At 54.4% G+C, this 23,005-nt stretch overlaps 2 protein-coding genes across 2 annotated transcripts; one reads left to right on the forward strand and one right to left on the reverse strand.

Annotated features, from left to right (window-relative positions):
- The first annotated feature begins 4,443 nt into the window (after window positions 1-4,443).
- PEX6 (peroxisomal biogenesis factor 6) lies at window positions 4,444-21,899 on the forward strand. The gene is made up of 17 exons (XM_055571388.1): window positions 4,444-5,414; window positions 7,694-7,857; window positions 8,325-8,408; window positions 12,906-13,008; window positions 13,285-13,418; window positions 14,050-14,161; window positions 14,778-14,986; window positions 15,559-15,754; window positions 15,933-16,009; window positions 16,151-16,283; window positions 16,365-16,570; window positions 16,708-16,769; window positions 16,973-17,081; window positions 17,376-17,492; window positions 17,609-17,686; window positions 17,837-17,976; window positions 18,149-21,899. The coding sequence occupies exons 1-17, from the start codon at window positions 4,533-4,535 to the stop codon at window positions 18,283-18,285; spliced, it is 2,943 nt and encodes a 980-aa protein (XP_055427363.1). The 5' UTR covers window positions 4,444-4,532; the 3' UTR covers window positions 18,286-21,899.
- On the reverse strand, window positions 18,872-22,449 carry GNMT (glycine N-methyltransferase). The gene is made up of 6 exons (XM_055571391.1): window positions 22,138-22,449; window positions 20,559-20,686; window positions 19,806-19,922; window positions 19,533-19,675; window positions 19,306-19,427; window positions 18,872-19,220 (listed from the first exon to the last, which is right to left on the reverse strand). The coding sequence occupies exons 1-6, from the start codon at window positions 22,392-22,394 to the stop codon at window positions 19,049-19,051; spliced, it is 939 nt and encodes a 312-aa protein (XP_055427366.1). The 5' UTR covers window positions 22,395-22,449; the 3' UTR covers window positions 18,872-19,048.
- Window positions 22,450-23,005: the final 556 nt, after the last annotated feature.

Here is a 23,005-nt window from a genome sequence, read left to right on the forward strand (position 1 = left end):
CTTCGGCGTCTGGTGTGCGTTGGCTTCGGCCATTCTTCGCAGCTCGTTCCGCTCTAAAGTGGCTCTCACTCTTTCCCCACTGCGATTCCGCCCAGTCCGAATTGAAGGAAAGAAGCCCTAAAATGAAGGGTACCTTTCTTCATCAGGGTAACGTGACACTGATTGCCTACGCAAAATTGGAGAGAGCTCCCAGGAGTCCTCGAGGGCCTGTTACCTAGAGGAGGCTTGAGGAGGATCAAAGGGGAAGCCTGGCAGGAAGGGACCGGGGTGAAATGAGATGAGAACCCAGGATCTGTTCCAGCTTTGGGAATAGGATCCCCGTTCCTACTGCAGCTGTCCTAGGGTTGGGGAACCAGCTAGACACGAGCACTTGAGAACGCGGTGGACATGCTACCTCATTCCTGAGCGTCTCGGAAAATACATCCCTTACTCCCGCTAAGCCAGTGTCCTAAAGGATAAGATCAGTTACTGTCCTCAAGGAGTTCACAGTCTGGTGAAGTGCACAGCCCTGTATAAACCTATGATTAAGGTACAATGTAATAAATTACACCAAACTAGAAGTGTCTGGAATCAAGATTGCTGGGCGAAATATCAATAACCTCAGATATGCAGATGACACCACCCTTATGGCAGAAAGTGAAGAGGAACTCAAAAGCCTCTTGATGAAAGTGAAAGTGGAGAGTGAAAAAGTTGGCTTAAAGCTCAACATTCAGAAAACGAAGATCATGGCATCTGGTCCCATCACTTAATGGGAAATAGATGGGGAAACAGTGGAAACAGTGTCAGACTTTATTTTTCTGGGCTCCAAAATCACTGCAGATGGTGACTGCAGGCATGAAATTAAAAGATGCTTACTCCTTGGAAGGAAAGTTATGACCAACCTAGATAGCATATTGAAAAGCAGAGACATTACTTTGCCAACAAAGGTCCGTCTAGTCAAGGCTATGGTTTTTCCTGTGGTCATGTATGGATGTGAGAGTTGGACTGTGAAGAAGGCTGAGTGCCAAAGAATTGATGCTTTTGAACTGTGGTGTTGGAGAAGACTCTTGAGAGTCCCTTGGACTGCAAGGAGATCCAACCAGTCCATTCTGAAGGAGATCAACCCTGGGATTTCTTTGGAAGGACTGATGCTAAAGCTGAAACTCCAGTACTTTGGCCACCTCATGCAAAGAGTTGACTCATTGGAAAAGACTCTGATGCTGGGAGGGATTGGGGGCAAGAGGAGAAGGGGACGACAGAGGATGAGATGGCTGGATGGCATCACTGACTCGATGGACATGAGTCTGAGTGAACTCCGGGAGTTGGTGATGGACAGGGAGGCCTGGTGTGCTGCGATTCATGGGGTCGCAAAGAGTCAGACACAACTGAGCGACTGATCTGATCTGATCTGAGAAGTGTCTGGAGGAACGTTTCAGAAGGTCAACTTCCAGCAGCAAGTTGACTACATGAAGACACTGAGGAAGGCTCAAGAATAAGCCTGTGGTCCTTGCCCAGGAGAGCAGTGTTACAAGGCAGTATAGGCATAGAGAAGAAATGACAACATTGGGAAACGTGTAGAACTAACAGGATTTGGTGAGTAATCCGATTGCAAAGAGAGTGGTAAAGGAAAAGGAAGAGCTCAGGATGACTTCTGAAAGCCATCAGAGATGTGAGAGGAAACTGTGTCATAATGACAAAGGAAGTATAAGAGGATTGGTCAGTAATGTCAAATTCTAGAAAAAAGTTGATCAAGATCGAATAGCATAAAAAAAAAAAAAAAGATTGAATAGCATCAGGGCTTCTCTGTGGTTAAAAATCCACCTGCCAATGCAGGGGATACAAGTGCAATCCCTGGTCTGAGAAGATTCCACATGCCACGGGGCAATTAAGCCCACAACTACTGAGCCCACACTCTAAAGCCGGTGAGCTGCAACTATTGAAACCCACACCCTAGAGCCCATGCTCCACAGCTCTGCAGCAAGAGAAGCCACCTCAGTAAGCCTGCACACTTTCAACCAGCGAGTAGCCCCTACTTGCCGCAACTAGAGAAAACCCACACAGCAACAACCCAGCACAGCCAAAGATAAATAAATAAAATTATTTTTAAAAAGGCTACAGATGATCTTTGCAGGAAAGTTTCAAAAGAATGGAAGGAAGGTATAGTGGGTTAAAGAATGAGCAAGAGGTATGGAAGTAAAGGCAACAAATCTAGGCTGCTAGCTGTCTTACAGAAGTAATTATTTGAGTTTCATTGACTAATGATGATTTCAAGGTAATGCAGAGTGGACGACATGCTAACCATTATTTGCTCAAGGAAAAACTTAAAAGAAAAGCACGTTTATCTGTGAATAGATATTTGCATCTATATGGATGCCAACCCAGGCAGGATACCAGATATACTTACCCATTTGCAAGACCTCAAGGAACACCATAGCTTAACTTATTCTGTGTAAAGGAGGCATATTCTCTTTGGAATCACTCCACCATCCTCTCAGTCCTTGGGTCTTCTGAGAGACAGGGGACAGAGCCACATAACAGTTTCAAAGTGAAGTTGCTCAACTGTGTCACTCTTTGCGACCCCATGGACTGTAGCCTGCCAGGTTCCACCAGTCCATGGGATTTTCCAGGCAAGAATACTGGAGTGGGTTGCCATTTCCTTTCTCCAGGGGATCTTCCTGATCCAAGGATCAAACCTGGGTATCCCGTATTACAGGGACTCTTTACTGTCTGAGCTGCCAGGAAAACTGCTAAGAAAGTGTGAAAGTGTTAGTCACTCAGTCATGTCCGACTCTATGCGACCCCATGAACTGTAGGCTGCCAGGCTCCTCTGTCCGTGAAATGGGAACTTCATCCTTGTGAATTCAGGTACCTAGTACATTCTTGAAAGTGAAAGTCACTTAGTTTAGTCCAAATCTTTGCAGCTCCATAGACTATACAGTCCATGGAATTCTCCAGGCCAGAATACTAGAGTGGGCAGCCTTTCCCTTCTCCAGGGGATCTTCCCAACTCAGGGATCAAACCCAGGTCTCCCACATTGCAGGTGGATTCTTTACCAGCTGAGCCACAAGGGAAGCCCAAGAATACTGAGTGAGTAGCCTGTCCTTTCTCCAGTGGATCTTCCTGACCCAGGAATCAAACTGGGGTCTCCTGCATCGCAGGTGGATTCTTTACCAACTGAGCTTTCAGGGAAGCATGCTGCTTTAAAAAGGTACAACTTGGCAATTTCAGGTTTAGGACTAGAGGTACCTCCTGAAACTATAATAAAACATTAAGTATATATATTTTTTCTTGTCTTTCTAGGGATAGAAATACCTTACAATATGTAAATCTTATATTAACCTCTCAGATTTTCAGGAAATTTTCAGGAATGCAAAATGTACAAAGTAGAAGACTGCCTCAAGATGAAGGAAAGGAGAAAGTTGGGCAGAGAAGGCAAGGAAGAGAATGCAAGGTCCAGAAAGAGGAGATTGCCACCAACCAATCCACGGATTCTTTTTAGTTTTCTGTCACACTGAGCAGCATGTGTGATCTTAGTTTCCTGGCCAGGGATCAAACCTGTGACCCCTGCAATGGAAGCACTCAGTCCTAACCCCTGGACCACCAGGGAATCCCCCAATCCATTGATTCTAAGTGCTAGTGTCCAGGTGTCTATACAGAGCAGTGGAGGTGGGGACAAGGAAGGACTGTTAAGTAACAGCCCAGATGGGAAACAAGCTGTTGGTCTGGTACTCAATGAGTGAAGCCTTGAATCTCTCTCTTCTGCCTGCTCTGCTGTTCATTCCTCTCCAGGGTGGAAATGGGAATGGATCTCCAGTCTACAAGGATTGGGAGGAGAGAACATCTAGTTTTGGAGAGATGAGAAAGGGAAGCTGCTTTGTCTTTGTTTCAAGCTTGGTGGGAACAGAATGAACAGGACAATAAGCAGGACAAGAAACACTGGAACATGGGTTTTGTGTAGAATGTGTTGGAATAGGTGTGGCAGCACCAACCACTACAGGGCTACATGAATCACTTGCAGTAATTCAGCCAGCAGCCGCTCCACATCCAAATGCCTGTCTGAGACATATAACCCTACCACTCCCTCCTGCAACCTTCCCGCAAGCCTCCAAACCTCAGTGCCTACAGTTCCACGAGTGGACACCTTCCTAAACACTACACCCACAGCTCCCAGCAGTGGGCCAAGTTTGGTCCAGGCCACAATGATCGTTCACTGATCATTCAATAAACTGTTGAGGACATGCCCGTGGGGAGGTTAGTTGACAGACGTTACTCCCCAGGCAGGCGCGGAAGGTAAACCCCTGTACACACGTCTCACAAGCGGTGTGCCTGGACTACCCGACCACAGTGACTGTGTTACTGCCACCGAGGCACCTTTCGGATCGATCCAAGGCGCAGCTCACCCTCCTGGAGCACGCCCTTGCACCCGACGCCCCGCCCACTTCCCTAGGGCCGCCCCTGCCGGAAGCGGAAGTGGCGTGTGAGCCGCCGGGACGTCTAGCTCTCCGGCTCAGGAAGGCGCCCTTCTTCGCTGTGCTCTTTGATCTCCTGTCACCATGGCGCTGGCAGTCTTGCGAGTCCTGGAGCCCTTCCCGACCGAGACACCCGCTTTGGCTGTGCTGCTGCCGCCCGGGGGCCCGTGGCCTGCGGCAGGGCTGGGCCTAGTGCTGGCGCTGAGGCCTGCAGGGGAGAGCCCGGCAGGGCCGGCACTGCTGGTGGCCGCCCTGGAGGGACCTGGCGCGGGCACCGAAGAGCAGGGCCCGGGGCCTCCGCAGCTGCTGGTTAGCCGCGCGCTGCTGCAGCTCCTGGCTCTGGGCTCCGGGGCGTGGGTGCGGGCGCGGCCGGTGCGGCGGCCCCCGTCGCTGGGCTGGGCGCTGCTTGGCACTTCGTCTGGGCCCGGACTCGGACCGAGAGTCGGGCCGTTGCTGGTGAGGCGCGGAGAGACCCTGCCCGTGCCCGGACCGCGGGTGCTGGAGACGCGGCCGGCGTTGCAAGGGTTGCTGGGTCCAGGGACGCGGCTAGCTGTGACTGAGCTCCGTGGGCGGGCCAAACTGGGTCCAGAGGCTGAGAACAGCAGCCGGCTCCCTCTCCCGCCGGTGGTGTCCTCCTTCGCGGCCTTTGGCACAGTCCGGCGACTAAGGGGCGTTCTGGGAGGGACTGGAGATGCACTGGGGGTGAGCCGGAGCTGTCTCCGCAGCCTCAGCCTCTTCCAGGGCGAATGGGTGTGGGTGACCCGGGCTGGAGAGTCATCGAACACTTCTCAGCCACATCTGGCCACAGTCCAAGTCCTAGAGCCTCGCTGGAACCTCTCTGAAAGACTGGGACCCGGCTCTGGGCAGCCGGGAGAGCCTCTCGCTGACGGACTGGCTCTCGTGCCTGCCACTCTGGCTTTTAATCTCGGCTGTGATCCCCTGGACGTGGGAGAGCTCAAAATCCAGGTAGGATACAGGACTGAGATCAGGAATGCTTCCTCCTCTTTATCTCTTCTTTGCCTTAACTGAATTGGAAGATGAGAGCTGTAAAATTCGGATCCTTTACTTAGTCCCTTAGAGTTTGGACTTTTCCCTTAACACCTCTTAGCCTTATTTATCCATTCTCTACAATTAAAACATGTTGGTGCATGGGAAGGGCTTTCACTATTCAGGTGAAAGGTGAGAATTACAGCCAAATTACCATGTGTAGTAATCTACTGAATCTAATCAGTTATTTGTCAAATTGTTGCAATGTATCCAGTATTGTGGGCTTACCAAGTAGGTGGAAATCCACCTGCCAACGCAGGAGGCGTGGGTTTGATCCCTGGGTCAGGAAGATCCCTTGGAGGGGGAAATGGCTACCCACTCCAGTATTCTTGCTTGTAAAATCCAATGGACAGAGGAGCCTGGTGGAAGTTGAACAAGACTGAGAACGCACACACACACATCCAGTATTGTACTGGGTAGTATGGAAGATCGTGCTTCCATCTTTTGCTCACGCTGTCCTTGACTTCAAGTTCCTTCCTATTCTGTTAACCTCCTCCTCCTTCAGGGCCCTTCTACAAATGCCACCTGCTTCTTCAGTTCAGTTCAGTTCAGTCGCTCAGTCGTGTCCGACTCTGCGACCCCATGAATTGCAGCACCCCAGGCCTCCCTGTCCATCACCAACTCCCGGAGTTCACTCAGACTCATGTCCATCGAGTCAGTGATGCCATCCAGCCATCTCATCCTCTGTCGTCCCCTTCTTCTGCCCCCAATCCCTCCCAGCATCAGAGTCTTTTCCAATGAGTCAACTCTTCGCATGAGGTGGCCAAAGTACTGGAGTTTCAGCTTTAGCATCAGTCCTTCAAAAGAACACCCAGGGCTGATCTCCTTTAGAATGGACTGGTTGGATCTCCTTGCAGTCCAAGGGACTCTCAAGAGTCTTCTCCAGTACCACAGTTCAAAAGCATCAATTCTTTGGCGCTCAGCTTTCTTCACAGTCCAACTCTTACATCCATACATGACTACTAGAAAAACCATAGCCTTGACTAGACAAACCTTTGTTGGCAAAGTAATGTCTCTGCTTTTGAGTATGCTATCAGGTTGGTCATAACTTTCCTTCCAAGGAGTAAGCGTCTTTTAATTTCATGGCTGCAGTCACCATCTGCAGTGATTTTGGAGCCCAAAAAAATAAAGCCTGACACTGTTTCTTAAAGCCTTGCAAAATCTCACACCACAAATTTAACATTACTTTTTCCTATAGCATTTTCTATCTTTCTGAGAGTTTTTATAGTTTTGTTATGATCATATGCTCTAATTCTCAATTGTATATTGTTCTTGAAGGGACAGGTTTTTATTATCCTTAGTGCTTGGTGTTTAATTTTAATATTAGATTAAATACATCCAAGAGGAGTTTTTGCTTTCTACCTTTAAGGAACTTACTTCAAAAAGAAAATTGTGTTCAGGGGGACAAATATAGGCTACTGTTTAATTAAGCACCTGGATGTATTTAGGCCCACACTGACCAGTACAAAAGCTGCTAGCCCCCGGGTGGTTCTTTAAATCAACTGAAAGTAAGTAAAGTAAAAAATTCAGTTATTTGATTGCTTTAGTCACATGTTGAGTGTTCATTAGCCACATGTAAATATAGAATTTTTCTATCACTGTAGAAAGTTATATTAGGTAATGCTGGCATAGACAGGTAGTGCTGTGGGATGTCAAGAAGAAATAAAAGATATGCGTGAATGGAAGTCAGGTGTGGCTTTCCTTCTAAATGGAGGGAAAGTACTGGAGCACTCAGGCAGGAGCTCATTCACCTGACCCAGCCCTCTCAGCTTCAGTGAGATCATGTCCTTTAACTGGAGCCTGAATTCAGTGTCCTCACTACTGTCCAATTAATGTTCCCAGTGGCTGCCTGGTGTCACTCAAATGACTTGTGGGAGTTAAATGTCTTTACCATTTCACTGGCTCGGGGCCAGTATAAAGGTGTCGCAGAATGGTTATCATCACTGGTGAACTCTTTGGAGCTAGAGTCAGGAAAGTCAGAGTCAGAAGTCTCTTCCAGGTGCCCATTAGAAGGAGAGGTTTCTGTTTTCTAAGGAAGATATAGGTCTTCAGCTCTACTCTCTTAGGTCTCCCGTCCCACAGCCCTTGTGGTTATGGGAAGGATAAAGGATGGAAGTAGAAGTGTTGGTTGCTAAGAGACTGGGCAGAGCCTGAGTCCCTGGGAGAAGGTGCTAAGGCGGTGGTTATTTCTCTCATAGAGGTATTTGGAGGGCTCCAGCACCCCTGAAGACAAAGGAAGCTGCTCAGTGCTGCCTGGGCCTCCGTTTGCCAAAGAGTTACACATCGAAATTGTGTCGTCTCCTCACTACAGCACTAATGGAAACTATGACCATGTCCTTTACCGGCACTTTCAGACACCCAGGTTAGCCACTTCCCCCTTGCAGGAGGGTAGCACACCACCCTCAATGAACTCCTCCTATCCCAGGCCTGAGATTCAGATACCAGAAAGCCTCTGATACTAAAAAGCCACAGTTTAAGGCAGTATGGTGGCTAGAAGCCTCCTGGTGTGTCAGATAGACAAGAGGAATCTGGGCCAGGAGGGTAAATCCAGACATTCTAGATTGAGAAACCACTTTGATTTGAGGAGGCCCCTAAAAAGCCAGGATCCTGCTTTGCCCCTCTCTCTGGACTCTGATCCCCTCTCTGCCGTATCCCAAAGCTCTGTACTAGGTCAGGTTTGTTCTCTGGACAACTGCTTGGGATCTCTTGGTGGGCAGTAGACCCCTGAGAAACAGTCTGCAGGTTGAGGGGGTGGGGCATGGGGGGATATGTCAGGTGCCTGCTATTAACTCCCACTGTGAGCTGACCAGGGCTACCGCTGTGTTACAGGGCAGTCCAGGAAGGGGATATCCTGTGTGTGCCAACAGTTGGGCAAGTAGAGATCCTGGAAGGAAGCCCAGAGAAACTGCCCAGGTATGGAGCTGCCTTCTCTCCTGCAGCTGGGATTCTTAACCTGCGTGCAGGAGTTCTCAAGTTGAATGGAATAATTCTGTGCATAAGAGCATTTTGTTGTTGTCATGCATGTTTTTCGGGAGAGAAGGTACCTATTCTCATGTTCTCAAATAGGCATGTGACTGAAAAGAGAATTAAGAGCCACTGCCTGCTGGCTTTTGGGAGGTGTTTATCCTCAAATTGATTGGTGGTCCTAGGTATAGTAAAGCACTAAGAATCGTTCAATGGCCTAGTCCAAGGTGGGATTCCTCACTTTCTTTTTTTTTTGGCTGCACCTCGTGGCATGAGGAACTCCCCCAACCAGGAATTGAACTTACAGCCCCTGCAGTGGAAGCTCAGAGTTTAAACCACTGAATCTCCAGGGAAGTCCCCCCTGCTTTCCATTCTTTTTAAAATGATTTTTTGTTTATTATTTTATGTTTTGGCTGTGCTGGGTCTTCATTACTGTGTGGACTTTTCTCGAGTTGCAGAAAGCGGGGGCTGCTCTCAAGTTGTGGTGACTAACTTCTCATTGCAGTGGCTTCTCTTGCTGCAGAGCACACGCGCTGGGGCATGTAGACTTCAGTAGTCGTGGCTCCCCAGCTCTGGAGCACGGGCTCAATAGTTGTGGTACACGGCCTTAGCTGCCCCACGGCATATGGGATCTTCCCTCTCCAGGGATCAGATGCATGTCTCCTGCGTTGGCAGGTGGATTGTTTACCACTGAGCCATCAGGGAAGCCCTGCTTTCCATTCTCAACCGGTGTTGTTTGGGCCACACCTCCCATACACTGAGCCAGAGGAGCCCCAGTACCATCATGATTTCTGCTCTAATGGATGGAATGTGGACACGCTGCTTTTCAGTCTTGTCTCCCAAGACAGGAGAGGAAGGGATTTGCCCTTGAGAGACCTGCTGTCTTTCCTTATCCTCAACAGAGAGTGAGAAAGAGCGTAACTGAGCCAGGGACCCAAAACAAGGAGGCCAACCTTTCCTCCTGTTGATTCTTACTGCAGAGACTGCATATGAAATGGTAAGGCAGGGACTTCCCGTGGTTAAGACTGCACTCCCAGTGCAGGGGGAGCAGGTTCAATCCCTGATGGGGGAACTAAGATCCCACATACCACATGGCGCAGCCAAAAAAAAATTCAGAATTCAGAGACTGCTTGGCTTTATGTGAAGGGGGAAAATGTGTAGCTTCCTACCCCCAGATGGATTTCCTATAAGGCTTTATTAGAAGAAGAAGACACTAACCCAACTTGCCAGGAAATCCCAGTGAGGTGGTGGGACCACCCTGCAGAAACTTGGGCACAAGAGCCATCATGCCCAGGGTCTCAGGCCGAGCCAGCCTGGGTCCTCTACTAAGGGAGCAGTGCCTTGTTTGGAGTACCTAATTCAGCTTTGGTCAACATTCAGAGCTTGGTTCTGGCCAATGCTCAGTCTCTCCAGTTTCAGGGCTGTGGTACCCAGAGGAGGGGGCCTGTGGTGCCATGTGTAATTCCATTTGGTGCTCCAGGGTGCTTCTTTGAGCTTTCCCATCAAATTTACAACGAGCCTGGTGGAGAATGCCCAGCTGCTCTCCATCACTTCCAACTTCTGTTTTCCATCTTGTGTGTGTGTGTGCTCAGTCGTGTCCGGCTCTTGGTGACCCGTGGACTGTAGCCCACCAGGCTCCTTTGTCCATGGAATTTTCCAGGCAAGAATACTGGAGTAGGTTTCCATTTCCTGCTCCAGGGGATTTCCTGACCCAAGGATTGAACCCATGTCTCTTGCATCTCCTGCACTGGCTTGCGAGTTCTTCATACCGCTCTGCCACCACCTCTATCTTAAATAGAGCAACTGTCTATGAGCTAGCTCTGTAGGAAAGCTGCAGAATGCCCACCTTTTGTACTTTTAAAGGAAAACAGGCACTCGCCCCTCCTGAGACAGACCAGCAAGCCAGTCCTGTTCCTGGACCTCTACCATACCAGCACCTTGGAGACCTGCCTCCCTCCTCTGGGTACTGAGCATGTAGTTCTTACCTCTGGGTGGGTTTGGAAAAGCAGGGCTGAGTGGGCAGATGGGTCCAAGGACAGAGATGAGTGCTGTACCCTACTCCCTGGACTTGGTAAGAGGCTCCCTGGATGGAGGCTCCCCTGATCCCTGGCACAGAAGTCCACTGGCGGTGGTGCAGCTGGTCCTCCCCCCTGCTCCACCTCCCACACCAGGCCTGGGGCGGGGATCGAGCTCCACTGTGTGGCTCTCAGGAACACAACCCCGTGTTCCCCAGCAGTGTCCAGATATGTTCCAGAGGTCTGGCCAACCTCAGTGAGGTGGCCCATCCACTCTCCATGGATGGAGAGTAGGGGTGGAGGGGGGCTTGTGAGGGGGAGAGGTGGGCGTGTCTCCCTCCCCCTTCCCTGCCCCAGGGCTCTTCCTCCTTGGATTCCATTGGCTGCCAGATGCATCTGACCGAGGTGGTTCAGCTTGATTGCGAGTCTAGGTTGTAGACCCACCCATCACTTGTTTATGGGCTTCCTTGGTGGCTCAGATAGTAAAGAATCTGCCTGCAATGTGGGAAACCTATGTTCGATTCCTGGGTTGGGAAGATCCCTTGGAGATGGGAATGGCAACCCACTCCAGTATTGCTGCCTGGAGAATCCCATAGGCAGAGGAGCCTGGCAAGCTACAGTCCATGGGGTCCTGAGCAGTGATCCCATGAGTTGGACACGCCTGAGCAACTAACACAATACCTATTTATAATGAACAGCAGTAGGACAGAATTACCTGGCGGTCCAGTGGTAAAGACTCAGTGTTTCCATTGCCAGGGCTGGGTTCAGTCCTTGGTTGGGGAACTAAAACACCACCAACCGCACAGTGCAGCCAACCAAACAAACAGAAAAAACCAGTGGGACAGCTTTCCTTATGTTCCAGTTCTTTCACAGTCAGTGCCTCTGGTGGTAGTCCCAAACCTAGTATGCCTCCCCTTCCACCTGAAGGCCTTTCCACCCCCTCCCCTCTCTGCTGCCAGAGGGAGCAGCTGTGTGACTGTGGGATACTAAGCAAAGGAATTTGTACCCCAGTTAGACCTGAAAGAGGCCCGGGCTCTGCCATTGCCGTGCTGCCTGAGGATTACAGACGGCAGTAGTTCCTCTCTGTATCTGGAAAACTGGACTAGTAATTGCTGTCTGCTACCCTCGCCCCAAGAAAGCAATGGCACCCCACTCCAGTACTCTTGCCTGGAAAATCCCATGGATGGAGGAGCCTGGTAGGCTGTAGTCCATGGGGTCGCTAAGAGTCGGACACAACTGAGAGACTTCCCTTTCACTTTTCACTTTCATGCATTGGAGAAGGAAATGGCAACCCACTCCAGTGTTCTTGCCTGGAGAATCCCATGGACGGGGGAGCCTGGTAGGCTTCTGTCTATGGGGTCGCACAGAGTTGGACGCTACTGAAGCGACTTAGCAGCAGCAGCAGCAGCAACCCTCACCCCCCTGGTAGGCTGAGTAAGCCTAACTCACTCTAACACTAGCCAGTGACTGCACAGCCCTGGTTATGGCTGGGAGCTTTTGAAAAATAAAAATGCCTGAGCCCTACCCCAGACCTATTAGAGCAGAATCAGGGTTAGGCTAGAGCCTCTGCAGTCTTTTTATTTTTCCCAAAGGAAGGAAAATGTTAAGTGTAAAATTCAGATATAATTCACATACCATAAAATTCACACTTTTAAAGTATATAATTCAGTGGCTTCTAGTATATTCACAACGTTGTGCCATCAACATCACTAATTCCAAAACATTTTCCTCAGCCCAGAAAGAAACCCCCACCCGCCAGCAGTCACTCCCCGTTCCCTCCTTCCCTCAGCTTCTGGCAACCACGCCTCTACTGAATGGAATCACAGTCTGTGAGAGATGTTGGGGGGGTTTTTTGTTTTTTTTTTTTTAAGTTTCACAGATAATTCTAATGTACAGCCAAAACAGAGAAACATTAATCGCTAAATGTCATCATGAAGGAATCTGCTTGCGATTATATCTTATGGATGACTAAGAGCTGAAGGACTCTTTCTTTCGAGGTTTTAGATGGCCTTGGTGGGTACATTTTTTTTTTTTTTGGTAGATGCATATTTGAGGGAGAGTCTGTGTTCTCAAGCCAGTGAAAACGGGCAGATGGTCACTGCTTGGTGTGGCAGTGGCTTCTTCCATTGGAGTGAGTAGGCAGGAGAAACACACCCTCAGGTGATGTTGGTATGAGGGGTGCCAAGGACAGGCACAGCTCCTGCTCTTAAAACGTGTATGATCCCGTCAGAGAGATAAGGAAGACCACCTGCTTTCCTTTACCACCACGTCCCCCGCTTCCTGCCCACCTCCGCCACATCTGGGGGCATTTCTTTGTACTGCTCTTCCATTTGTCCCTGCAGCGGACCTCTGACTGAGACAGCGCGTTGCCCTTAAGAAGGATTGGATGTGGGCTCTGGATCTGGGGTTCATTGGGCCTCTCTCCCTACAGGTGGCAAGAGATGTTTTTTAAAGTGAAGAAAACAGTTGGGGAGGCTCCAGACGGGCAAGCCAGAGCCTACTTAGCCGACACCGCCCATACCTCCTTGTACATGGTGAGGCCCTGGCGGTGGGGGTTGACCTGGGGAAAGGAGCAGAAAGAACTTCTGTAGAACAGACTGGTGGCTGCCAAGGGGGAAGGAGTTGGGGAAGGCATGGAGTGGGAGTTCGGGATTAGTAGATGCAGACTTTTATATACGTGTTTAACTGAATCACTGTGCCATATGGTGGAAAGTAACAGCACATTGTAAATCAATAAAGTAAATTAAATACTTCAATAAAGTAAATTAAAACAACTTCTAGAAACTAAAGCTTCCTCCCACCTTTCACAGGTGGGTTCTACCCTGAGCCTGGTTCCAAGGCTTCCTTCAGGGGACTCCACTCCCTGGAGCAGCTTGTCTCCTCCAGGCCTGGAGGCCTTGGTGACCGAGCTCTGTACCGCCCTGAAGCCTCGCCTCCAGCCAGGGTGAGTGAGGATGCTGCAGCCTCGGTGTGAGAGAAGGCTGCCCGGAGCATCCCCGGAGGAGCAGCAGGCCAGACAAGCAGTGCCTGATGCCCTGGCCATGGTGGGATTGGGTGGGCCTCCCTCCAACCATCGGGCCCGGGCCCCTAGCCCATGTCCTGTCCGTAAGCAAATTCCCAGGCTTCTTTTTGGGAGTAACCTCTGCCCTCCAAGGTCAGCTGTGGAGGGAGACTCTCCCCCAGGGTCATTTGTCTCTGAGGCTGCCCTTCCCTTGGAGAGCCCACTAGTCATCCCGATTTTCACCACCTGGGCCCTGAAAGACAAGGTCCTCATTACCGCTGGCCCATGTGTAGCCACAGACCCCTTCCTAATTCCCTCCATACAATCCAGACCAGACTGAACAGCCAAGGTTTCACTGATGACAAAAAGAAGTTAATCCCCTGGATATGCCCCAGGCCCCTGCCAGAATTCCACTGATGGTATGGGAAATACGGCCTCACCAAGTGGTGACGGTCCTGGTGGGGAGGGGTGCGTCAAGGAGAGTGTCTGCTTTCTGGATCTGAGGGGGCCTGTGTCACTGGGGACTCCCTTCTGGGCAAGATAGAGGAAGCAAATGTCTGTTCTCTGGTTGCAGGGGTGCCCTGCTGACAGGGACTGGCAGTGTCCTTCTACGGGGCCCCCCGGGCAGTGGGAAGACCACCGCAGTCGCCGCAGCCTGCAGCCGCCTTGGGCTCCACTTATGGAAGGTGAGGGTCTCTGGAGAGTAGACCCCCAACTCCATCTCCTCTGCAGCCCAGATTCTCCCTCTCCTCTCTGACCACAGGGCCCACTGGGCCAGTGGATCAGGCATAGTCCCGTGATGCTGAGCTACCGAGATATGCTCTCAAGAAGGAGCACACTCCAGGACTTCCTTGGTGGTCCAGTGGTTACGAATCTGTCTGCCAATGAAGGGGACACAGGTTTGATCCCCGATCCAGGAAGATCCCACGTGCTGCAGAGCAACTAAGCCCGTGCACCACAACTACCTAAACCCACGTGCCCTAGAGCCCGTGCCAAGAGAAGCCACCGCAATGAGTAGCCCCCACTCACTGCAAAGAAAGCCCATGCACAGCAAGGAAGATCCAGTGCAGCCAAAAATAAAATTAATTATTTTAAAAAGAGGATACTGCCAAGGTTTTGGTGGGCAGTCCAGGGAATGTGGTTAGGGAAAAGAAGAGTTAGGGCTTGGCCAGTGTTGCCTTCCTCCCCCATCCCCACCCTCCAAAACGACGGCTTGCCCCTTCTGAGCCCTGCCCCCTTCTCCTGCCCTGGTCGTGCCTGCCCCTTCCCTTACTCACAGGCCCGTCGGGACCCCCTCCCCAGGTGCCCTGCTCCAGCCTCTGTGCAGACAGTAGCGGCGCTGTGGAGACAAAGCTGCAGGCTGCTTTCTCCCGGGCCCGGCGCTGCCGGCCTGTGGTTCTTTTGCTGACAGCCGTGGACCTGCTGGGCCGGGACCGTGATGGACTGGGTGAGGACGCCCGGGTGGTGGCCACGCTGCGGCACCTCCTCCTGGATGAAGACCCGCTCGCCAGGTAGCATTCAGCACTGAGCGGGGAAAGTAGTGGGGCCAGCCTTCTCTCCCCCACCCTGTCAGTGGCTTTCAGACATCCCACCTGGCTACTCTCCAGGCAGCCCTGCCTGAGCTGAGGAGGTGGGGGTGCCCACAGGGAGGAGGGTGCGGACCCTGCTGTTTCTTTATGTGCTTAGTCACTCATTCGTGTCCAACTCTGCGACCCCATAGACTGTAGCCCACCAGGCTTCTCTGTCTATGGGATTTCCCAGGCAAGAATACTGGAATGGGTTGCCATTCCCTTCTCCAGGGGATCTTCTCAACCCAGGGATTGCACCCGGGTCTCTTGCATTGTAGGCAGATTCTTAACTGACTGAGCCATGGGCTGTTTCTTGGGGAATGCTAAAGCACGGCCTCTGCCCTCATTGAGCTCCCTGTGTGTGGGGGGATGCCCCATCTGGGAAGCTTTGGGGCTCTCATCTCCCTCTCTCATCCCTGCCCCGCAGCCACCCTCCTGCACCAGCCTCGAGATGAGGCTGCACTCAGGGGCTGCTGGCCACCTTCCCGCCCTCAGTACCCACTCCCTGTGCACAGCTGCCCTCCCCTGATGGTCGTGGCCACCACCAGCCGGGCCCAGGACCTGCCTGCGGATGTGCAGACGGCGTTTCCTCACGAGCTGGAGGTGCCTGTGCTGGCGGAGGCACAGCGGCTCAGCGTCCTCCGGGCTCTCACTGCCCACCTCCCCCTGGGCCAAGAGGTGAACCTGGCCCAGCTGGCGCGGCGCTGTGCGGTGAGTGCCCGGCAGGGCGCCGGCCTCCTCGCGCGCTCTGGTGGGAGGCAGTCAGTGAGGGTGGAGAACCCGAGGCCTCAGTGCTGGGCCCGTGCACCAGCCAGGGGCCTGCCCCTCCCTCCCCGCACAGGGGCTGCCTGCTGTGCCTGCTCACGCATCCTCTCCCGTGCTTCCCCAGGGTTTTGTGGTGGGGGACCTCTACGCCCTTTTGACCCACAGCAGCCGGGCAGCCTGCACCAGGATCAAGAACTCAGGGTAAGGAAACTGGGCGTGGGAGGGGCAAGAGGCAGTCTAGGTGGGCAGGGGCTGGAGAGGAAGGGAGGAAGGTGAGGGCCCCAGTGGGAAGGAGGCCCCAGGGCTGGTCCTCCACAGGCCTCCCTGGGTTTCTCTTTGCAGCTGGGCCGGCGGCTTGAGTGAGGAGGATGAGGGGGAGCTGTGCGCGGCGGGCTTCCCTCTCCTGGCTGAGGACTTTGGGCAGGCACTGGAGCAGCTGCAGGCCGCTCACTCGCAAGCCATCGGAGCCCCCAGGGTAGACACTCGAGGCCCATGGGGGTGGGACCCGAGCACCCTCCACCAGCCGGTGCCTAGCCACGCCCTTCCCGCCTCCTAGATCCCCTCGGTGTCCTGGCACGACGTGGGCGGGCTGCAGGAGGTGAAGAAGGAGATTCTGGAGACGATTCAGCTTCCTCTGGAGCACCCTGAGCTGCTCAGCCTGGGCCTGAGGCGCTCCGGCCTTCTGCTCCACGGGCCCCCTGGCACGGGCAAAACCCTCCTGGCTAAGGCAGTGGCCACGGAGTGCAGCCTCACCTTCCTCAGGTGGTGACCGGGCCCAGCCGGGAGGGCAGGTGGACTGGGGGCTGTGGCTGGCTGGGCAGCAGAAGCGGGTGGCCAGGAGGTCAGTTGTGTGTTTCTGCATCTTGAGGAGTCTCTCCCTCTCCTATCACCTCCCTCAGCGTGAAAGGGCCCGAGCTCATCAACATGTACGTGGGCCAAAGCGAGGAGAATGTACGGGAAGGTGAGTGAGTGGGGGCGGAGGGAGAGCCCTCAGGCTGTTGGCCGTGGCCTCTAGTCTTCCTCTCCAGGTCAGGTTCCTGCCTGGAGGGACCTTTACCTGAAGTGCTAGTGATCAGCTGCCAACCTGGGTTGCCCTCCCCATCTCCTGACATCTAACCCCTACCCCACCGGGCTTCTCCGTCCTATGGGCCCCTCTCTCCTCAGTGTTTGCGCGGGCCAGGGCCGCAGCTCCCTGCATCATCTTCTTTGATGAACTGGACTCCTTGGCCCCAAATCGGGGGCGAAGTGGAGACTCTGGAGGTGTGATGGACAGGTGGGGGTCTGAGCCAGGATTCTGGGGTCCAAGACGGAGGGGTATCAGACAGGTTGTACTAGTCTTGGCCGCCCAAAGGGTTCCTGCCCTTTTGGTTCTGCGATCCCATAGCAGAAGCTAAAAGGGGCCGTGGAATTGGGTGTGAGGCTTTGAGGAGACGGGAGCCAGGGTGGGAGGGTCCACAGGGCACGACCAGCCGAGGGCCCTGTGGAGACAGTCTGCAGAGGCACCCTGTGGAGGTGAGAGGGTGAGGATGCACCGCGCACACTCTCGTTTCCACTCCCTCCTTCGCAGGGTGGTGTCTCAGCTCCTGGCTGAGCTGGACGGGCTTCACAGCACCCAGGATGTATTTGTGATCGGAGCCACCAACAGACCAGACCTGCTGGATCCTGCCCTCCTGCGGCCCGGCAGGTGTGTGCCCCATCCCTCTCACCTCCACCAGGCCCCTCTGGACTTGCCCCTCGAACCCTATCTGTGCCTCTCCACCCTCATGCTGGGCTCCCTGACACCCACCTATCTCCCTAAAGGTTTGACAAGCTGGTGTTTGTGGGGGTGAATGAGGACCGCGCCTCCCAGCTCCGTGTTCTGAGTGCCATCACACGCAAGTACGCCCCATTAGAGGGAGGGCCCCCCCTAGGGGCTTGGGCCTTGGGATGGTTAGGAGATGAGTGCCAAGTCCACAATAAGCTGGTCAGGGATGCCTTCCAGTGGAGTCAGGGAAGCTAGTAAGACATTTTCCTGTGTACCTACAACAGGTTCAGGCTGGAGCCCTCTGTGAGCCTGGTGGACGTCCTAGACCACTGCCCGCCCCAGCTGACGGGCGCGGACCTCTACTCCCTGTGCTCTGACGCCATGACGGCTGCCCTCAAACGCCGAGTTCGGGACCTGGAGGAAGGTGCGCCGCTCCCCGGGCCCAGAGGTCCACCAGAAACTAGTGGGCACCAGGCCTGGTTCTGGATTTCGGAGGAGGGTCTCTTGACCTCCTGGGGGACTCCAGGCAAGAAGGTGCCTACCCGGGGTGCTCCCCTGCTCAGGCAGAGACCACAGCCTCCTCTTGTCACCCCTAGGCCTGGAGCCCGGGAGCTCGGCCCTGCTGCTCACCATGGAGGACCTGCTGCAAGCCGCGGCCCGGCTGCAGCCCTCAGTCAGCGAGCACGAGCTGCTCCGGTACAAGCGCATCCAACGCAAGTTTGCCGCCTGCTAGGAGCCCCCTGCAGCCTGGGACCTGCCCACAGGGGCTCACGGAGACCTGGGAGACCAAAAGCCAACGCCCGCCCACCTGAATGCTGCCTACCTCCGGGCGACCCCCTGGGTGCTGAGTGCCATCAGGAGCCCCAGGAGAGCTTAGGACGCACCCTCTTTGGACCTGTCTGCCTTCCAGGCCAGCTCCAACCCTCAGGCCCCTCTGCTCAGGAGGAGGGGTCTGGTCCTGAGGGAAGCCCTGGTGGGAAGCGTGGAAGTCACTCAGTTGTGTCTGACTCTTTGCGACCCCATGGACTGTAGCCTGCAGGGCTTCTCTGTCCATGGAATTCTCCAGGCAAGAATACTGGAGTGGGTAGCCATTCCCTTCTCCAGGGGATCTTCCCAACCCAGGGATCAAAACCCAAATCTCCCGCCTTGTAGGCGGATTCTTCACCATCTGAGCCACCAGGGAAGCCCCGTGTGGGGCTGAAAATAAAGTGTATGCTGCCCCCTGCTGGAGTTGCGGTCGGTGTGGGGATGAGCAAGGCTGTGGAGGCGCAACCCCCGGAGCCTCATCCTTCTGACATGAACACAAGGGGAACAGGACCTGAAAAGGCACAAACTGTATTGTTCAGCCTTCCGTCCTCCTGAGCGCAGCGGAAGTCTGCCCCTCCCCACACCCCCAGGATCCGCACTGAAGGGGCCACATTGTGGAGCCACCGGTCCCCTCCTCCCCAGACGGAGCCTGGCAGTGCCAGGGCAGAGGGTGGGAGCCGAGGCCTTGCTCAGGCCGTCTTCTTGAGCACGTGGATGAAATAGCAGGGAACGTAGGCCTGGCCCGGCTTGTAAGGTTTGAAGTCACCCAGGACGGTGTGCTGGCACTTGCCCCCGAAGGCTGTTTGAAGCAACTCCGTAAAGGATGCCAGGCAGTGAGGGTAGTAGGAGAGCCGGAACTTGCTGCAACAGAGCCCCGGACCCGCAGTGAGGACTGGTGGTCTTGGCACCTTCCCCCACCCCCGCCCCCGCCTCGCCAAGTCAGTACCTCAAGCCAGGAGAGCCGCTCTGGCCAGTCCCCGGCACCTGCACCGTGTAATCCAGGGTCACCATGTGGGCCTTGTTGTTCACGGTCAGCACTGACGTCGTGATGTCCTTGGTCAGGTCACTCTGCAGGCAGTGTTGCCAGCTGTGTCAACCTCTGCAACTACCATGAGGCCAGGACCCCGGGACCACACCTCCCGCCCTGGGCCTGCCCTCCCCAGGGGGCCCCACCTTATAGTAGATGTTTTTTCCTGGGGGTGCGCACCCCGTGCGGAGGATGTGGTCGTAGTTGCGATGATCAATGACCAGCACGCCCCCCGACCGCACCATGCTCGCGATGTTCCTCAGGGCCAGCCGGTGCTCACTCTGGTCTCCTGAACCAGGCGGGGACAGAGAGGCTGCGTCTGCTCAGGGCCCCCAGCGCCAGTCTCCCTCCTGTCTTTCTACTCTGGAAAGGGTATAGTTCAAAGCAGGTTCCACTCCCCAGGCTACACCCTCTCTTACCTTTGCAGTCTGGCAAGTGGGCAAAACTGTTTCCAAGGCAGATGACAGCATCGAAGCCACCCCCTGGTGGTTGGGGCACGTCTTTGTCCAGAGTCATCCAGTTAGCTTCTTCAATGACTGGGGGCCAGGGAGGGGAAGAGGGATCAGGGTGGCACCCACCTCCACCAAGGGCAGTCCTGCCTCAGTTTCCCCTTCAAGACACACATAGGGACTCCCCATACAGTCAGGGGAGAGGATCATTATGGACATGGAGGGTGAAGGGGACGAGGGGCTCAGGGAGGAGGAAACCATGGTTGGGAAGGAGGGCTCTGTGCTTATGGGTTTTTATTTGGGGGGACAGGACACTGCCCATGGTCCAGGACAAGCCCACTGTCCAAGATGGGCTTCCCTGGTGGCTCAGTCGGTAAAAAAATCTGCCAGCAATGTGGGAGACCTGGGTTCGATCCCAGGGTTGGGAAGATCCCCTGGAGAAGGGAATGGCTACCCACTCCAGTATTCTGGCCTGGAGAACTCCATGGACTGTATAGTCCTTGGGGTCGCAAACAGTCGAACACGAACTGAGCGACTTTCACAGGACACTATAAACATAATTAAAACTAGCCCCTCATTCTCAGTACCTCATTCTGGTGTGCAAGCCTCCCTTTTCAGGGAAATGACAGTGATTTCCTCCTTTGAGGAAAACAGCTCCCCACCACAATTGATAAAGGAGCCCAGGGTAGAGAGAACTGAGGGCACCTGGCCAGACCCACGTACCCCACTTGTCAAAGGCAGGGTCGTGCCTCCGGTTCCAGCGCTCCTTGAGAGCATACTTCAGCATCTTGTCACTGGCATCCACGCTTGTCACGTTGAAGCCCTCTTCCACCAGCATGATGGAGTCCACCCTGGGCAGGACCAGGAATGACAGTCAAAGAGGGGCAGTCAGGGAGGCCTGGAGAGGCAAAGAGGAGGCCCTGCGCTGAACACGCCTGTCTCCTCCACTCTTCAGAGTCCACCCCTGTTTCCTGTCCCCAGGCTCTCTCTGCTAACCTCAAGTGACCTGGCAAATCTGTTTCTCTTCACCCGGTGGTAACTTTTCTTTTTTGTTTCTCAGCACCAAGTCAGGTATTGTACAAATGGGCGTTAATCCTTATGGCAATCCAGGGACTTCCCTGGTGATTCAGTGGCTAAGACTCTGCACTCCCTATGCAGGGGGCCCAGGTTGGATCCCTGGTAGGGAAACTAAGATCCCACATACTGCAGCAAAAGAAGTCTGTGCCCCAAAATGAAGACTCGGTACAGCAAAAATAAGTAATTAAAACTCACGGCAATCCAGTAAGGTAGGTTGTGTTATCGCTATTTGAGAGGGGGGGCAAACTGAAGCTCCTGCAAGTTAAGTAACTTGAGCACAGGAGGTAGTGTAGCACAGTGGATTTTTTTCTTTTTGTTTTTGGCAGTCCCATGAGGCTCGCAGGATCTCAGTTCTCCCACCAGCTATTGAACCCCGGGGCCCTGGGCAGTGAAACCTCAGAATCCTAACCACTAAGCCACCAGGGAACTGCCAGATGGTGGTTCAGAGCACAAGCCAGACCTTAACCAACCTGGGTCCACATCTTCGTTCCACCTTTACATCTCTGAGGTCAAATTTCTGCAACCATAAATAGCTATCACTACTCTTGTAGCTCAGTCGGTAAAGAATCTGCCTGCAGTGCAGGAGACCTGGGTTCAGGCCCGGGGTTGGGAAGATCCCCTGGAGAAGGAAATGGCAACCCACTCCAGTATCCTTGGCCTGGAAAATCTCATGGACAGAGGAGCCTGGTGGGCTGCAGTCCATGGGGTCGCAAAGAGCACGACTGAGCAACTCACACACACACACACTTACCTCATGAGGTTTTGTAAGGATTTTAAAAACTGATGTGTCAGAAATACCTGGCACAATGCTTTGGCAGAGGCACATCACGTTGAACAAGTGTTAAGAGTGAACGCTGCCGCTGGAGCAGGATTCGACCTTATGTGAGGCTAGCCCTAAAACCCGGTCCTTGGGCCGCCGCCCTGGCGAACCCGCCTTCCCCATCCGCTGTGCCCACACCCTCGCTCTCATCCTGGGTCTCCTCGGCCTCGTCCTGCCCGTTCTGCCTGGGCAAACACACATTCCCCGCCCTGGCGTCGCGCCCCAGCCCCGGCTCCCGGGTCGGCTGGGGAGGCTGCCCCGACGTGCCCGCCCGTGGTCCTGCAGCCCGGCTGCCCGGGCCAAACCTACCCCATCCGCTCGGTGCCCCGGGTTCCCGCTCACCCGGGCCTCCTGCCCACCCCCGCTCGCGCTCACTGCGGTCCCCGGGGCCCCGCCCGGGCTCACCCGGTGCCGCAGGCCACGTCGAGCACCCGCTGGCAGCCGTGCTCGCGCAGCAGCCCGAGCAGCCAGGCCTTGTACTCCGCGGTGCGGCTGCTGGTGTCCCCGATGTAGAGCTGCCACACGCGCGCCGCCTCTCCGTCCGCGTACTGGTCCGGGAGCCCTTCAGCCGCCACCCCCAGGGAGCGGGTCCGGTACACGCTGTCCACCATCCTGCGACGCGCCTGGCCCTGCCGCCGCGGCCACCGGCTCCGGCTCCGCATTTATAATGCGGCCCCTGCCAGAGCGCCGGCCGCCCCACCTGCCCAATGGCAGGTGAGCGCGCGAACACGCCCCTGCCGGGCTCCCGGCCCGGGGCCGCCGGGAGGGCGCGGCCTGGCAATCCTGGACGAGCCCTACCCGCCTGCCTGAAGATCCGGCCCTCCGGACCATCCCTCGGCGGGAAAGGACCCTCCCAAGGCCCCAGGTCGCTGGAGGGCCGGGGAAGCGGGGCAGGAGAAGGGCAGCAGTGAGAAGGCCCGCTCCACCCCCGCCCCAGGCTGGAAAGAAACTTGAGTCCGCAGAGATGAGCGCCCAGGGCTGAACTGTTCGTAGCGGGGGGGAGGGGGGGGGAGGTATTAGCATATCTAAAGAAGGACTGTCCAGCTGAAGGAGGGCCTAGTCAGCTAGGGAAGGAAGGAAGGGGGATAATGCTGGCTCGGCCATTCAAGTCCAGGAGCGGTTCTGGCTCAATTCCACCCAGCTGGGGCCAGGTGCTCCTCTATCCTGTAGGTGAGGCATCAAGCCTTTTCTAAATGCCTCAGATGCAGTCTGGTGCAAATTCCTCTCCAATCACGCGCCCTTCTAAAGACCCAACTACTTTCCATGGAGGTGC

The sequence above is a fragment of the Bubalus kerabau genome, chromosome 3 (assembly GCF_029407905.1).
Source record: "Bubalus kerabau isolate K-KA32 ecotype Philippines breed swamp buffalo chromosome 3, PCC_UOA_SB_1v2, whole genome shotgun sequence".
In the NCBI taxonomy this organism is placed as follows: domain Eukaryota; kingdom Metazoa; phylum Chordata; class Mammalia; order Artiodactyla; family Bovidae; genus Bubalus; species Bubalus kerabau.